Source organism: Leucoraja erinacea, chromosome 17 (assembly GCF_028641065.1).
Source record: "Leucoraja erinacea ecotype New England chromosome 17, Leri_hhj_1, whole genome shotgun sequence".
Lineage (NCBI taxonomy): Eukaryota > Metazoa > Chordata > Chondrichthyes > Rajiformes > Rajidae > Leucoraja > Leucoraja erinaceus.
Genome location: NC_073393.1, coordinates 28,478,390 through 28,494,655, shown reverse-complemented (window position 1 = coordinate 28,494,655; position 16,266 = coordinate 28,478,390). Strand labels below are relative to the sequence as shown.

At 47.8% G+C, this 16,266-nt stretch overlaps 1 protein-coding gene across 7 annotated transcripts in view; it reads right to left on the bottom strand.

The window, feature by feature from the left end:
• The window catches only part of gse1b (Gse1 coiled-coil protein b), a 506,044-nt gene that overhangs the window by 17,632 nt on the left and 472,146 nt on the right, over positions 1–16,266 (bottom strand). For all 7 annotated transcript variants that reach the window (XM_055648860.1, XM_055648857.1, XM_055648859.1 and 4 more), the window contains 4 exons: positions 15,017–15,196; positions 11,141–11,490; positions 7,019–7,334; positions 449–1,059 (listed from right to left, as the gene is read on the bottom strand). In XM_055648860.1, coding sequence (XP_055504835.1) covers positions 449–1,059; positions 7,019–7,334; positions 11,141–11,490; positions 15,017–15,196 — 1,457 coding nt within the window. The remainder of the gene's footprint in view (positions 1–448; positions 1,060–7,018; positions 7,335–11,140; positions 11,491–15,016; positions 15,197–16,266) is intronic.

Below are 16,266 nucleotides of genomic sequence, written 5' to 3'. Positions count from 1 at the left end.
ATATGTGAGTGTGTGTGTGCATATATGTGTGAGCGAGCTGAAGTATCTGTGTGTGATAGCGAGCGTGTGTGTGTGCATGTGTGTGTGTGCATGAGCTTATGTGTGCATGTGTGTGAGCACGGGCACGTGTGTGAGCGTGCGCATGTGTGTATGTATGAGCGCCGGCGTGTGTGTGTGTGTGAGTGCTTGTGTGTGTGTGTTAGCGAGTGTGCATGTGTGTGTGTGTGTCTATGTGTGTGCGTGTGAGCGCGCGCATGAGTGTGTGTATGTGTGAGTGCCGGCATGAGTGTGTGTGTAAATGCATATGTGTGTGCATGAATGCGTGAATACATGTGTATGAGAGTACATGTGTGTGTGTGAGATTGCATGTATGCATGTGTGAGACTGCATGTGTGTGTGAGTGCATTGAATGTGTATGTGTGCATGCATGTTCTGCCGCAAAATTCACCTTTCTCCTTTGCCTCTTTCCGTCTCCTCTCCTCGAGGTCCAGCTTGCTGACCAGCCTGCGGTGTCGGTGTAGTGACTCGTCATAGATGTACATGGGGCCCGGAGATCGCGGCCGGCCGTGAGACTGCCTATAGGCGCCCGGCGACTTGTGCAACAAGCTCACGTCATTGTGGTGCGGGGGGAAGGTCAGTGACATTCTCTGCTGGCTGAGGATGGACTGGGCGGACTTCTCCAGCTCGGAAAAAGGGGGCCCGTACACGTGGGAATGCGTGGCGTTCTCCAAGGAGCCGGCCCCTCGAAGCAGCTGGTATTTCTCCGCCACCTCTTGCCGCTTGACGCTCTCCTCATGGCCGTGGCTCATCTCCGTCTTGATCAGCGGGCCCAGTTGCCGCGGCGATTCGAAGTGGCCGGCATAGTTGTTCAGCAGATGGTTCTCGTGGGCCTTGCGGGCCTCGGCGTGGTTGTCCAGCAGGCTCACCGGGTTCCACAGTACAGCTGGGCCCGAATGGTGGTCCCTGGGGTGGAGTTTGGGGGAGATGAGGGGCGGAGGGGCTCCCAGTTGCTGAGGCTGTTCTCTGCTACAGAGGTCGTGCGAGTGGCTCGGTCCAGATCTGGCAACGCAAAGAGCAAAAATTAGCAACAAGTAACTGCAGATGCTGGTTAAAAGGACATAAAATGCTGGAGTAACTCACGGTTCTGGCAGTATCTTTAGACTTTAGAGATACAACGCAGAAACAGGCCATTCAGCCCACCGAGTCCGCTCCAACCAGCGATCACCATTTACACTTGCACTATCCTACACGCTAGGAACAATTTACAAATTTCCAAGCCAATTAGCATCGATATATTCTGTGATATATCTCTACACAGACAGCACCTGAGGTCAGGATCGAACCCTGGTCTCTGGTGGTGTGAGGCAGCGCCGCTACCAGCTGCTCCACCGTGTCTCCCTCGGCATGTTCAATTCTACAAGTGTTCTTCATTATTTGGGAAAGCTCAGTTGCCTGTCTATGAAACGATGTTTCAGAAATGGAGCACAGTGCACAGCCACTTGAGATGGGCTGTTTGATTGTAGTCATGTATAGTCTTTCCGCTGACTGGTCAGCACGCAACAAAAAGTTTATCATTGTACCTCGGTACCCTGGGCAGCACATTGGCGCAGTGGTAGAGCTGCTGCCTTACAGCGCCAGAGACTCGGATTCGATTCTGTCTAAGGGCGCTGTCTATTCGGAGTTTGCAGGTTCTACCTGAGACCACATGGGGTTTCTCCTGGTGCTCTGGTTTCGTCCTACATCCCAAAGACATGCAGGTTTTTGATTAATTGGCTTCTGTAAATTGTCACCAGGCTATAGAACTAGAGTATGGGTAATCATGGGTCGGCATGGACTTGTTGGATCGAAGAGCCTGTTTCCACACTGTATCACTAAACCTAAACATGTGACAATAAACAAAACAAAACTACCAAGTGATGATGAGAAGCAAGTAAAAAAAACAACACATTTCTAGCCCGAGTGGCCTTTGAGAGAGGGAGGGGAGGGAAGGAAATTAAATCGAGGAGAAAATTAAATCAATAAAATGATGTGAAATAACTGCAAACTTTACTTAAATCACTGCTGATACTATGTGAATAGTGACATCCGGATTAATCATCCAGAAAGGACTGGAGGTTAAACAAAATGTAAAGGTCGAACTCTGCTTCAGATCCATTATCGTCAAAGGAAGCAAACTCCAGAGAAAGGGTTGCATTTATTAATAAATAGCACATTTAGTACGCAGACAGAGGTCAAATTCTGACCCCTGCTCAGTTTAGTTTAGTTTAGTTTAGAGATATAGCGCAGAAACAGGCCCTTCTGCCCGCCGAGCCCACGCCGATCAGCGATTACTGCACATTCACACAACCCGACACACACTAGGGACATTTTACAATTTTACCAAAGCCAATTAAGCTACAAATCTGTACGTCTTTGTAGTGTGGGAGGAAACTGGAGCACCCAGAGAAAACCCACGTGGTCATGGGGGAACGTATAAACTCCGTAGGGACAGCACTAGTCAGGATTGAACCCGGGCCTCTGGCGCTCTAAGGCAGCAACTCTACTGCTGCGCCGCCGTGCTGCCCGAAAGTTGTGAAATTTCAAGTCAATTCCACATGTTCAGCAGTTACATCTTTTCCTTTCCTTCCTTTCTACAAGGAGATTAAAGTCAACAACTCATCTGTGTCTCGCCCTCCATTATTCTTCCGTCGTTATTTTATTCGAGCAGACGGCTTTGCAAGGAAGCCTATTTTATTTTGTCAAGGACAATGCAATTATCTGCTGGCATTAGACAGATGAGGCAGGATATCATGCGTTTCCCGAACACAGAGCTGGTATTATTATAATATTAATTAGAGATCACCTAAATGCCTCAGAAGCTGCTCGGGGCAGCGGGGTTATTATGAAGCTTTGAATTACACAACCATCCTCTTGAAGCAGACGCAGGGAATAAAGTGCAAGCCACAGATCTCAGCTCCTATCATACCTGATTAGCCTGCTCGGCTGGGAGAGAATAAAAAAACGTGACAATTATAAATCATCAGAGAGGAAGGCAGCCTGTGTGAGCAATGCTTAATCATCCACCAATGGGCTGAACAAACAAGAGTCAGAAAATGTTATTCAGTGCAACCCCTGTGGCTTCAAGATGTGAATACAATTACCTTTCCAGTCTCGCTCATAGTTGTGTCAATAGATTGAGAGGGAAAGAGTAATTGTAATACGGCAGCTTGCAAATTATCTTGACCTCTGCTCTCCACAAAGTGTCATCTAATTATCAGTGTGGTTATCTACATATAATTTGTCATCCAACATACTGTTAAAAACCCTATTTAACTGTAATCGCAGCGAGTGTATGGATCTGTGCTATCGTCTGGGCATTGCAATATCTACGAGTGCTGAATGGCATGGCTGCCGTGACACAGAGATAATTGTTTGAAAAGATGGAAGCCTTTTGTAAGACGGTAATGCTTTAATTTGACAATCAAGTCAATGGAGCGGCTGATGTGGCAATGCAATGAGTGCAAGTGTTGGGGTCGTTCAGCGATTTCTTATCTCTCCAGCAGTGCAAGAGGAGCCTGTCAGTTATTCAGCAGCAAGACCCTGTTGTGCAAGTGTCCGGATTAACAACAGGTGGTGGGTAGCAGTTACCTGCAGAGGGGCAGCACTGTGGCACAGAAAAGGATGGCACAGTGACGCTGTGAGCGCAGCAAAGTGGTATAGTGAGGATGGCACAGTGGTAGAGTTGCTGCCTTACAGTGCCAGAGACCCGGGTTTGATCCCGGGCGCTGTGCTTACAGACTTTGTACAGTCTCCCTGTGACTGTGTGGGTTTCATCCTGATGCTCCGGTTTGCTCCCACTTTTCAAAGAAGTGCGGGTTTGGCAGTTATTTGGCTTCTGTAAATTGTCCCTAGTGGGTAGAATGGGTCTCGTGTACACACATTGCTGGTCAGCGTGGACTCAGTGGGCTGAAGGGGCTGTTTCCACATCTCTAAACTAGACCAAACTAAGAAGGCAACCAGCCTCACTGTTCAATCCTCGGCACATTATAACAGGGGTGTCTGGACCTATAAGAGGAAAATAATTGCAGGCTAATGTGAGGAGATTTGTTTAGTTTTAGATGTACAGCATTGGAATCAGGCCCTTCGGCCCACTGAGACCATGCCGACCAGCGATCCCCACATACAAACATTATCCTACACACACTTGGGGCAAACTTTTAATCTTACCAAGCCAATTAACCTACAAACCTGTACATCTTTGGAGTGTGGAAGGAACTAGGTGCACCCGGAGGTGACGGTGAGAACATACAAACCCCGTCTAGACAGCACCCCTGGTCAGGATCTCTGGCGCTGTAAGACAGCAACTCTACTGTTGTGCCATCCTTCCACTAGTTCTATGTTATCTCACTCCTGCCTCCATTCCCTACACATTAGGGGCAATTTACAAAGCCCAATGAATCAATCTGCTGCCTCTCCGGTTTGAGTAAAAAAATTAAAACAGGGTGAAACACCCCGAGTTCATGAAAGATAGATGGAACAGGCATCTTCAGAGCTGATTTCAAAGGGATATGAGCGTGGTTCGCTTGGAGTGCTGCAAGTAAAACAAGATCTGTCTAATCCCCAGGGGATACACTGATAAAAAGCATTTTATGTGCTCTTAACTGGTGGCTACTGAAACCCAAGACATGCACTGCCTTGAGCACACTTCCCTTGTGACCTATCCAGCCTTTAGCTGTGACTGACCTTACAACAATTTCATTAAGCTCAAAGCCCCCGAGGATTCTATTTTGCTATTCTTATGTGTTTCTGAAAGCAGCTGCTTTACTCTTATTCAAACTAATTTAGTTTGTTTAAATTCAATCTCAAACCACAGTTAACAGATTGCCTGGACCCTAACTCAATGTTGATGGAACAAAGAGGACTTCTCTTGAACAGCCTCCCCCTGCTCCAATAATGTTACCGCAGCCTCCAACAATGCAGAAGGTGCCTTTGAATCAATGCACATTCGACACTTGTTCGACACTAGTTATAATCATACAGTCATAGTCTTATAGCATGGAATCAGGCCCTTCGGCCCAACCTGGCCACACCAACCAACATGTCCCATCTACACTTGTCGCACTTCCCTGCGCAGCAAAGTGGTATAGTGAGGATGGCACAGTGGTAGGGTTGCTGCCTTACAGTGCCTTGGCCCATATCCTGCTAAACCTATCCTATCCATGCACCTCTCTAAATGTTTCTTAAACATTGTAATAGTACCTGCCCCGACTACCTCCTCTGGCAGCTCGTTCCATACACCCAGCACCCTTTGTGTAATAATAATAATATATTTTATTGTCATTGCACATCAGTGCAACAAGATTTAGTATGCAGCTTCCAACCGATGTAAAAGAAAAGTAAAATAAACAAATAAGCTGTGTGACGTGACCATCCGAGGGAGACAGTCCAGGGGGGTGGGGGGCACTCAGCAGGGCCGGTTCAGAGCCGCTATAGCTCTGGGAACAAAGTTGTTTCTGAGTCTGGAGGTTCGGGCGTAGAAGGCCTTGTAACATCTGCCGGATGGAAGTTACACTCTGTGTGCCCCTCAGATTCCTATTCAATCTTTCCCCCCCTCACATTAAATCTATAAGTTTATAGGTTAACATAGGTAACCTGGAAGTCCCAGTTTTAATTAATTTGGTTACACCATTTCTCTGACGTTCAATATTTGATGCTGATACCAAGTTTAGAGATAGAGCATGGAAACAGGCCCTTTGGCCCACAATTTCCGTATCAAACATGATGCCAAGTTAAACTAATCTTCTCTGACTGCACATGATCCATATCCCACCCTACCTTATATATCAACGTGCCTAACATAAAACCTTATAAATGCCACTACCGTATCTGACTCCACCACTGCCCCATGCAACACGTTTGTGGCACCCACCACTCTGTGTGTAAAAAAGCCTGCCCTTTCATCTTTAAACATTGCCACATTTTAAAGTTATGTCCTCTCGTCTTTGTCATTTCCACCCTGGGGAAAAAAGGTTCTGTGCTACAGTTAGTACTATGTCGATTACTGCGGCATGGTGGCGCAGCAGTAGAGTTGCTGCTTCACAGCGCCAGAGACCCAGGTTCAATCCTGACCACGGGTGTTGTCTGTACGGAGTTTGTACGTTCACCCCGTGACCTGCGTGGGTTTTCTCCGGGTGCTCAGGTTTCCTCCCACGCTCCAAAGGTTTGTAGGCTAATTGGCTTGTTAAACTTGCTAATTGTCCCCTCGTATGTGCAGGAGAGTGTTAGTGTTCAGGGATCGCTGGTCAGCAAGGACCCGGTGGGCCAAAGGGCCTGTTTCCACGCTGTATCTCTACACTAATCTAAAATAAACTAAGTGGGATTCTGGATTCTTTCCAAGTTGCTGGGTGATTTGGGAAGGAGCTCACTAAAGCCATTGGATGGTGTGAACCTGTTCAAAGCCTCATCACTTGGTGTTCACCATGTTGGTCAAAACTGCTCTAAGCTCAGTGTCATGCCCATTGAAAGACTTTAGACTTTAAAGGGTGACTTTCATTCCTATATAAAAAACTATGGAGTCCAGACATCTGACTGGGCATTTGACAACAAGACGAGAAGCAAGAATGCACTCAACTCGAGCTGTTAGTTGAGTTTAGTTTACTGTCACGTGTGCCTAGGTAGAGTGAAAAGCTATTGTTGCCTGCTAACCAGTCAGTGTAAAGACAATACATGATTACAATCGAGCCATTAACAGTGTACAGATACATGATAAAGGGAATAATGTGAACAAATACCAGCAAAGTCCGATCAAAGATACTCTGAGGGTCTCCAAATGAGGTAGATATTAGTTCAGGACTGCTCTCTAGTTGTTGGTAGGATGGTTCAGTTGCCTGATATCAGCCAGGAATAAGCTGTCCCTGAATCTGGCGGATTGTGGAATTAAACATGAATACACTTTTTGGTCACTTCTCTAAAGTCTAAAGATAGACTTCAACCTAACCCTTCGCTCCAAAGGTTCATCTGGAGCCTTTGGCTCCCTTACCTGATAACGTCCCTGTGCTCCACCTCGTTCTGGGAGCCCGGTCGACCGATGTCTAGATGCTGATCCAGAACCTGCTGCCGAAACTCGGACACCTGGTACTGCCGGTCCTCCTTCTCCTGCCTCAGCTGCCGTTGCTTTGCCATCCACTTCTCTTCCTCGTTGTTCCTCTGCAGGAGCAGTGCCGAGCTGGTTCCTGGTGGGATGAAGCCGGTCGGGGTGGAGATGAGGGTGGGTACCGAGTGGTGGGAGATGGGAGATTGGTGCAGGTTTGGATGGATTGGCTTCAACCCTGTCAGTGCAAATTCCTTGGGCTTATCTGGAAATGAAGAACAACTTAAGTTATCTCTGCAACTTACAAGCCTCGCTGCTCTGAATAAATTTTACAAGCTGGCACGGGTGCAAAGAAGATTTACGAGGCTGTTGCCAGGACTCGTGGGCCTGCGCCAAGGGGAGAGGTTGAGCAGGCTAGGACTCTATTCCTTGGAGCGCTGGTTGACAAGTGGTCAACTTATAGAGGGATACAAAATCATGAAAGGAATAGATTGGGTAGAATGCACCTGACTATGGCTGTCTGTATGGAGTTTGTACGTTCTCCCCGTTACCTGCGTGGGTTTTCTCCAGGATCTCCGGTTTTCTCCCACACTCCAAAATCGTACATGTTTATAGGGTAATTGACTTGGTAAAATTGTAAATTGTCGCTAGTGTGTGTAGGATAGTGTCGTGCGGGGATCGTTGGTCGGCACGGATTTGGTGGGCCGAAGGGTCTGTTTCTGCGCTGCATCTCTAAACTAAACTCAACCCTACAAAATAAGGGACAATTTACAATGTGCAGAGGACAATTAACCTACTGCATCTTTGGTGTGTGGGAGGAAACCGGAGCACCCGGAGAAAACCCATGTGATCACAGGGAGAACGTACAATCTCCGTATGGACATCGCGGGAAGTCAGGATTGAACTCGAGACTCTGGCGCTGCAAGGCAGCAACTCTGCTGCTGCCCCTTGAGTCCTTGAGCAACATTCCTGAACTGCTGCACTCCGTGTGGAGCCGGTGTTCCCACAACAGCGCCGGGTAGAGAACTGCGGGATTTAAACTAGGCAACGATGAAGGAATGGCGATATACTTCCACATCAGGATGGCATGCAACTTGGAAGGGAACCTACAGGTGGCACTGTTCCCCTCTGCCTTCTATGTTGTGGAGGTCACAAGTTTGGAGCCTGCTTCCAATAGAACATAGAACAGTGCAGCACAACGGCTTTCGGCCCACAATGTCGTTCATGCTAAACACAGTGCCAAGACTATTTCTTAATTACCTGCACATAATCCCTCTATACCCTGCGTATCCAACGCCTGCAAAAGCCCCTTAAACACCTCTTATCTGCCTCACAATGGCGTTGCGTTCCAGGCGCTCACTACCCTGTATAGAAAAAGTTGCCCCACACATTTCCTTTAAACTTTGCCCCACTCAACCTTTAGTATTTGAATTTTCAATCTGAGGACAAAGACTCTGACTGTCTGCCGAATCCCCTGAATTGATTTCTACTTTCCATACCTCTAGTTTCCCTCTCCCCTGACTCTCAGTCTGAAGAAGGGTCTGGATCCGAAACATCACCTATTCCTTTTCTCCAGAGATGTTGCCTGACCCGCTGAGTTACTCCAACATTTTGTGTCTATCTTCGCTGTAAACCAGCATCTGCAGTTCCACCCTTAGCATTCTGGTGCACCTTAGATGGACTCAAAATTATGGAGTAACTCAGCTGGTCTGGCAGCATCCCTGGAGAAAATGGATAGGTGACATTTCGGGTCGGGACTTGTAAACCTTGGTGCTTATTATAGTTGAAATAAACTGTAGAGCAATAGTCCAGAGATGGAAGGAGGGAAGGAAGATAGGTGCCATCCAAGCACGACATTGTGTTGAGTTTCTGAGGTGTTGTTGGAGCAGTGCTCATCCAGATAAGTTGAGAGCATCCCCTCAGTGTACTGCCTTGTACTAGGTAGATAGTTGGCAGCTTTAGTTTAGTTTAGTGATACAGCACAGAAACAGGCCCTTCGGCCTCATGAGACCGCGCCGACCAACGATCCCCGTACACTAGCACTATCCTACACAATAGGGACAATTTATAACTTTCACTGGTCAATTAACCTACAAACCTGTACGCCTTTGGAGTGTGGGAGGATACCGGAGCACCAGGAGAAAACCCACGTGGTCACGGGAAGAATGGACAAACTCCGCACCCGTAGTCAGGGTCGAACACGGGTCTCTGGCGCTGTAAGACAGCAACTCTACCGCTGCGCCACCGTGCCGTCCAACATTAGTGTTGTGTTATTGTTGCTGGATGAGCGATCCAGAGGTCCAATTCACTGGCCGGGGGCAACATTAAGTTGCAGTCATGTGGTTGGTGGACTGACGAACGGCTTGCTTGCACGGAGACGCAAGGTTCGCTCCCAGCGGAGTGGATCACACTGGACCAGTGTCCTCCCTCCACACACGGATCGTACACATTCAGCCAAACCAGTCGCTAAACAATAAGGACTTTGTGCGGCGACTAGGATACTGCTAAGATAACAAAGAGGTGTTTGTGTACACTACCCCGCTGACCTTTGCAAAATGTCAGACCCTGCTGCTGCGCTGGGACATGGGTCGGCAGCCAAGCTTCAGACTGGCACAGCTGCAGCCTCGGCCATGGCTAATTGCATTACACAGACAGAAGCTTAGGATCCAAACCAAACCCTGACTGAAGTTGAAACATTTCTAACACTCCTTTGCTCTTTTTTTTTTAACGTCAGATGCTTCGCTTGTTCTCTTGCTTGTCCGCAGGCCCGCCGATCAAAGTCTGGGCTACTTGTTAAATGAAACAACGGACAGAAACAGTGGAAGAACTCAGCCAATCAGGCAGCATCTGCGGAAAGGGGAAGCTGCCAATGTTTGAGGTTGAAGACTCGCCGCCCTGTGTTTAAACAGGGGAGGACGCACAGTGCTGGAGTAACTCAGCGGGTCAGGCAGCATCCCCGGAGAACGTGAACAGGTGACCTTTCGGGTCAGGACCCTCCTTCAAACATGGGGAACCCTTCTGAAGAAAGATACCGACCCGAAACATTGCCCATCCATGTCCTTCAGAGATGCTGCCTGACCTGCTGAGTTACTCCGGCATTTTGTGTTCTTTTGTGTAAACCAGCAACTGCAGCTCCTAGTTTCTATATTTAAACAGGGAATGTTGGTCTGATCTGTTAGATGGGTTTTGAGGAGTTGGAGTATATTTTCTTTCACAGCTTTAATACAAACCATTCATCCTGAATGAAAAGACTTTGACCTGAAATGTGGACTGGTTTCCCCTTCCACAGATGCTGCCTGACTGGCTGTTCTTCCACATTCCGATTCCGATTTCAGCATCTGCAGTTTTAGTTGTTTTCCACTTCGTGAATGACACTTGCACTTAGTTCGCATCATTCCCTACCTTGGGAGTTACTGGGAAATTGTACGGCAAAACTTGTAAATATTGCGTACTGTCAACCCTAACTTCTTGTTAGTAAACATAATGGAGTAACTCAGAGACAGCATCTCTGGAGAACATGAATAAGTGATGTTTCAGGTCAGGACCTTTCATCAGACCGATTGTGACTGGGTAGGGGAGGGGGGGGGGGGGGGGGGGGGGGGGGGAGATAGCTGGAGGAGAGGAGGGGCAAAATGTGGTCAGTGATAGGTGGATACAAATGAGGGGGGAGGAGGAGGTTTGAATAGGCAAATTGGAATAGCAGAACATGGGGGGGGGGGGGGGGGGGGGAAATATCTTGTTTTACACAAAGGGGCAGTAAGTGTATGGAATGTGCTGCCGGAGGAGGTAGTTTAGGCAGGTACTATTACAATGTTTAGCAAATGTTTAGACAGGTACATGGATAGGATAGGTTTAGTGGGATATGGGCCAAACGCAGGTAGATGGGACCAGTGTAGATGGGGCATGTTGGTCGGCGTGGGCAAGGTCCTGCTTCCACGCTGTATGACTCTATATTGATGAACAAAGGCGGAAAAGGTGGAGACAAGGAGTGAGGAGTTGCGAATTGTGAAGGGATATAGGTGGAAGGGAGGGGAGAAATGGGTGCATGCCCAGGTGGGGAGAGGGGGTTACCTGTCCTGTTGGGGGTCAGCCTCTCCGCAGCTCTGGCCCTGTCCTCCATGTGTTGGTTCCGTAGACCGTGTAGTTCGGCCACTTGCAGGTAGTGATTCTCCATCGCTTTGGCTGCGTTCAGTTCCTTCTCCCGACTCCGTTCCCTGTCCCGCTCCAGCTCCCGCTCCCGTTCCCACTCTCGCTCCCGTTCCCGCTCCCTCTCCCGCTCCTTCTCCTTCTCCCTTTCCAGCTCCTTCTCCCTCTCCTTCTCCCGCTCGGCTTCCCGCTCCCTCTCTTTCTCCCGTTCCCGCTCCCGCTCCCGTTCCCGCTCCCGCTCCCGCTCTCGGCGAATTTCTTCATTCATCTGCAGCCTGCAAATTTGGGAGGTGGAAGAGGGAGAGGGGAAAAATACAAACCATCAGAAACCTCGCTAATATTTATTGAAACTGTTTGAACCTCTCTGATGCAGATACAAAACAGACCCTTCTGTGGGGCAGTCAATGTCACTTGAAAAGGGAAAGCAAGATAGTCTTTTCCAACAGAGTTAATGGGGCAGGACTTTTGCCCAACACCAGAAATCATTGATATTAAAGGATGCCCTTCAGCCCATCGAGTCTATGCTGCCCTAAAATGCAATCCCACTTCTCCCTAAAATCCATTCTCATGAGCTTCATCACACACCTACTCACCAAGGATAACTTGCAGCAACCAATGAATCTACTAACCAGCCTGCCTTTAGGGATGATGTGGGTGGAGACCACAGCACCCACTCACATGGAGAACGTGCAGACTCCACACAGACAGCACTGGAGGCTGGGACTGAACTGTGTGGCAGCACAGTTGCCATTGCAGCATGCCCAAGGGTTCCCACGTTAATGTGTATGTCGAGTCGTTTTCTGTTCAGCTTCTGCCACAGTGGAACAGATGCTAGAGCTGCTGCCTCACAGAGCCAGAGATCTGGGTTCAATCCTGACCTCTGGTGTTGACTGTGTGGAATTTGCATGTTCTTCTAGTAACTGCATGGGTTTTCTCCGTGTGCTCCAGTTTCCTAAGACATGCGCATTTGTAGGCTAATTGGCTTCTGTAAATTGCCCCTATAGGGAGTGGATGCGAAAGTGGTATAACATAGAACTAGTGTGAATGAGTGATCGATGGTCGGCGTGGACTCGGTGGGCCTGTTACCATGCCGTATCTTTTGTTCCATCAATTATTCTGTGCTTCTGCAGAGATCCTAGCTGTCTATGCTGGATCGAACATAATGTCACCATAAGAGCTTGTTTTACGTCAGTTTTAGTGATTTGAACTGATTATCAATATTCATATTTTTAGTGTGTAGAAAGGAACTGCGGATGCCGGTATATACCGAAGATAGGCACATATGCTGGAGTAACTCAGCGGGTCAGGCAGGTGAGTCTGAAGAAGGGCCCCATCGTTTTTCTCCAGAGATGCTGCCTGCCCCGTTGAGTTACTCCAACACTTTGTCAATATTGTTAAAGTTTTTTAATTGTGATAAAAACTTTAAAAAAAATAATTAAAGAAACAAAACATGTAATTTCTAGACAAGTGTTGTAGGCACTTTGTGACTGGGAAGGGCATTCATAATCATTTAACAATCCCGATGGTTTTGCCAGCTGGTGGGTCTCAGGGGGTGGGCGAGCTTGACCGGCTGTCAGAGTTGTCGTGTGAGTGCAGCTGGGTACGTGAACTAAGATGTTCTCTATGGACCGCCCCGGGTTGTCCTGGAGAGACAATAATGGCGGCCATGATGGATCAAGATGCTTGGCCTGGGATAGATCGATGGCAATCCAGGAGTAACCAAAGATTCACCTCATGTTTTATCTAAATACAGGGTCTGAAAGCGGAAGTAGATTCAATTCTAACCTTCAAAAAAGGAAATTGGACGTAAACTCAAAACTGGAACAAAACTAATATTTGTTGGCAGGAGAAAGACCATGAAATGCCGGAGCAGAATTAGGCCATTTGGCCCATCCAGTCTGATCTATTTTCCCCTCTCAACTCCATTCTCCTGCCTTCTCCCCATAACCTTTGGCACCCTTACTAATCAAGAAGCTGTCAATCTGGGCTTTAAAAATACCCAATGACTTGGCCTGCACAGCTATCTGCGGCAATTAATTCCACAGATTCACCACCCTCTGACTAAAGAAATTCCTCCTCATCTCCATTCTAAAGGTACATCCTTTTATTCTGAGGCTGTACTCTCTGTTCTGGATTCGCGCATTATTGGAATCATCCTCTCCATATCCACTCTATGTAGACCTTTCATTATTTGGTAGGTTTCAATGAGATCCCCCTCATCCTTCAGTGAAGTGGGAAGGAATGGAACTGACTAGATAGTTGAAAGAGCCAGCACAATCATAATGGATCCCTTGGAATTACTTCAATTGCTGATTTGTGCTATTTTCGGGGAGTCCTGACTGCAATGAGCACCAATAGCTGGAACGAGTATTAATCATCTTCCGGACTTCTGCCTGAAGTTGGATAATTCAACGGATAGAGTGGGAAACTTGATGCGGTTGATGACAAGATGGCTTCAAGAATAGCAGGTTCCATTCCCTGAAGGACATTGGTGAGGCAGTTTTAATCAAACGGCTTTTGTGGTTGTTTAACTACTGCTATTTCAGAAATTACCAAGTAGATTTAATTCCCAGTTTGAAGCCATGCATTAGTCCAGTCCAATGTGTTCATTGTTATTAGGTACATGCAGCAAATGAGTGTCTGCAGGCCAGTGGAAATGGCAATGGCATCACAACAAGGACATGACTGAACCTAATGTCACATAAACCTCCCTGTTCTCTTTCCACTTGCAAAATGCTCCTTAAAATGTACCCCCATTTGTTTATCAGCTCTAATCTGGCTCACTTTTTGCTTCTGTTTGTTCAAGTTCCAGTAAAACACCTCGGGGCATCTTGGTCAGCATGAATACAATGGTCTGAAGGGCCTAACTTCCTGCTGTATGATTTTAGTTATTGAAGGGGAATGTTCCCCTCCAAATCAGCACAGTGGTGCAGCGCCAGAGACCTGGTTTCAATCTTGACCTCGGGTGCTGTGTGGAGTTTGTACGTTCTCCCTGTGACCACGTGGGTTTTCTCCAGATGCGCAGGTTTGTTGGTTAATTGGCATCTGTAAATTGTCCCTCGTGTGTAGGATACAATGGGTGGTCGATGGTCGGCATGGATTCGGTGGGCTGAAGGGTCTGTTTTCAGGCTGTATCTCGTAAACTAAAAACTAAAGGGGCGATCAGTTCTTGCACAGCTCCTATGGCTGTTGCTTATCATTTGCAGTATCTGCAGTCTTTTGTTTCATCTTTCGAGAAATGTCTGTGCGTGCGTGTGTGCACATGTGTGTGTTGCTCTTTGTATGTCTGTTGGTCTGCCTGTGTGTGTCTGTGTGTGCACGTGTGTGTCAATGTGTGTGTGTTGGTCTTTGTATGTGTGTTGGTCTGAGTGGGTAGGTGTGTTTTGGTCTGTGTATGTCTATGTGTTGTGTGTGTGTGTGTTTGTGTGTTCGTCTGTGTGCGCACATGTATGTTTGTAATTAAATATAGAAGGATATTAATTTTTCTTCCACAGTGTGTCTGTGTGTGTTGGGAGGAGGTGTGTGTGTGTGTGTGTGTGTGAGTGTGTGTTTGAGTGTGTGAGTGTGTGTGTGTGTGTGTGTGTGTGTGTGTGTGTGTGTGTGTGTGTGTGTGTGTGTGTGTGTGTGTGCGTGTGTGTGTGTGTGTGTGTGCGCGCGCGCGCGTGTGTGTGTGAGTGTGTGTGTGTGAGTGTGTGTGTGTGTGTGTGTGTGTGTGCGCGCGTGCGTGAGTGTGTGTGCAGTTTATTTTTGCGGTAGGTGTGGCAGGGGGAGGAAGGGGGGGGGGAACAGGTGCAGACGTACCTCTCTGACAAGTGCTCAGGCTGCAGGGCAGACAGTGAGGAATGAGACAGCTCCGCTGGAAACCTCATCCCAGGCAGGTGCAGATTCATGGCGGAGGGGTGAAGAGGTGGCAGAGTGCCCGGGGTTGCGATCGGGTAGAACGGTGACCGCAAGGCTGCGAGGCAGTATGAATCATCCACCCTGCAAAAGAATAACAGCAGTCCATCACGATCCATCACAAAACACATTCCTTCCTAGCAGTCTCACTCACAGTCATCTTACCACAATGCTGGCTCGTTCTGGTGCTCGGCTGGTCGGCCATTCAGCTGCCAACCTATTAAATTCCAAAATTACCTTCCCTAAACCTCACTCTTGCATTTTAATTCACGATTAAAACCCTAACCCATTGACCTTGTCTCCTTCCCCCTGTAGTTTAGTTTAGAGATAGAGCGTGGAAACAGGCCCTTCAGCCCACTGAGTCCCTGCCGACCAGTGATCACGCCATACACTAGTTCTATCCTCCACACGGGGACAATTACCAGAAGCAAATTAACCTACAAATCTAGAGGAAGGAACTGCAGATGCTGGTTTACACTGAATATAGACATAGAAAGCTGAAGTAAGTCAGCGGGTCAGGCAGTATTCTCCAGAGAACAAGAATAGGTGATATTTTGGGTCCAAATGTGCCTGAAGAAGGGTTTTAACCCAAAACGTCACCTATTTCTTTTCACCAGAGATGCTGCCTGACCTGCTCAGTTACTCCAGCCTTTTGTGTCTAACCTACAAATCTGCATGCCATTGGAATGTGGAGGAATCCAGAACACCAAGCGAAAACCCACGCCGTCACAGGGAGAACGTACAAACTCTGCACAAACAACACCCGTAGTCGGGATTGAACCCTGGTCCCTGGCACTGTAAGGCAGCATCTCTACAGCTGCCCTCATTTGGTGTCAGGTTTAGCTTGATTATCGCCACAGGACCTTTGTGGAAACTGCAGTCTGCTGCTGTTGTAACCCTTAAAAACTGCAGGCCTTGTTAATGTGAGCTTCATTCCTCTTTGCTTCTAGCTAGAAGCTTAGTTAATTGCCCTGGGCAGGATGACTCAAGACTCACTGGGTCATTGGTCTTGATGCAGGAGGGGAAGATACAGTGCAAACTCCGTGCAGAGGAATCTGGCGCTACTCTTTAGGTGCGATCGTGTGACAAAGGGAAAGGCAATGGTCAGGTTGCATCATGCATCTTCTGTTGTGTTCACATGTAGTAACTCACAT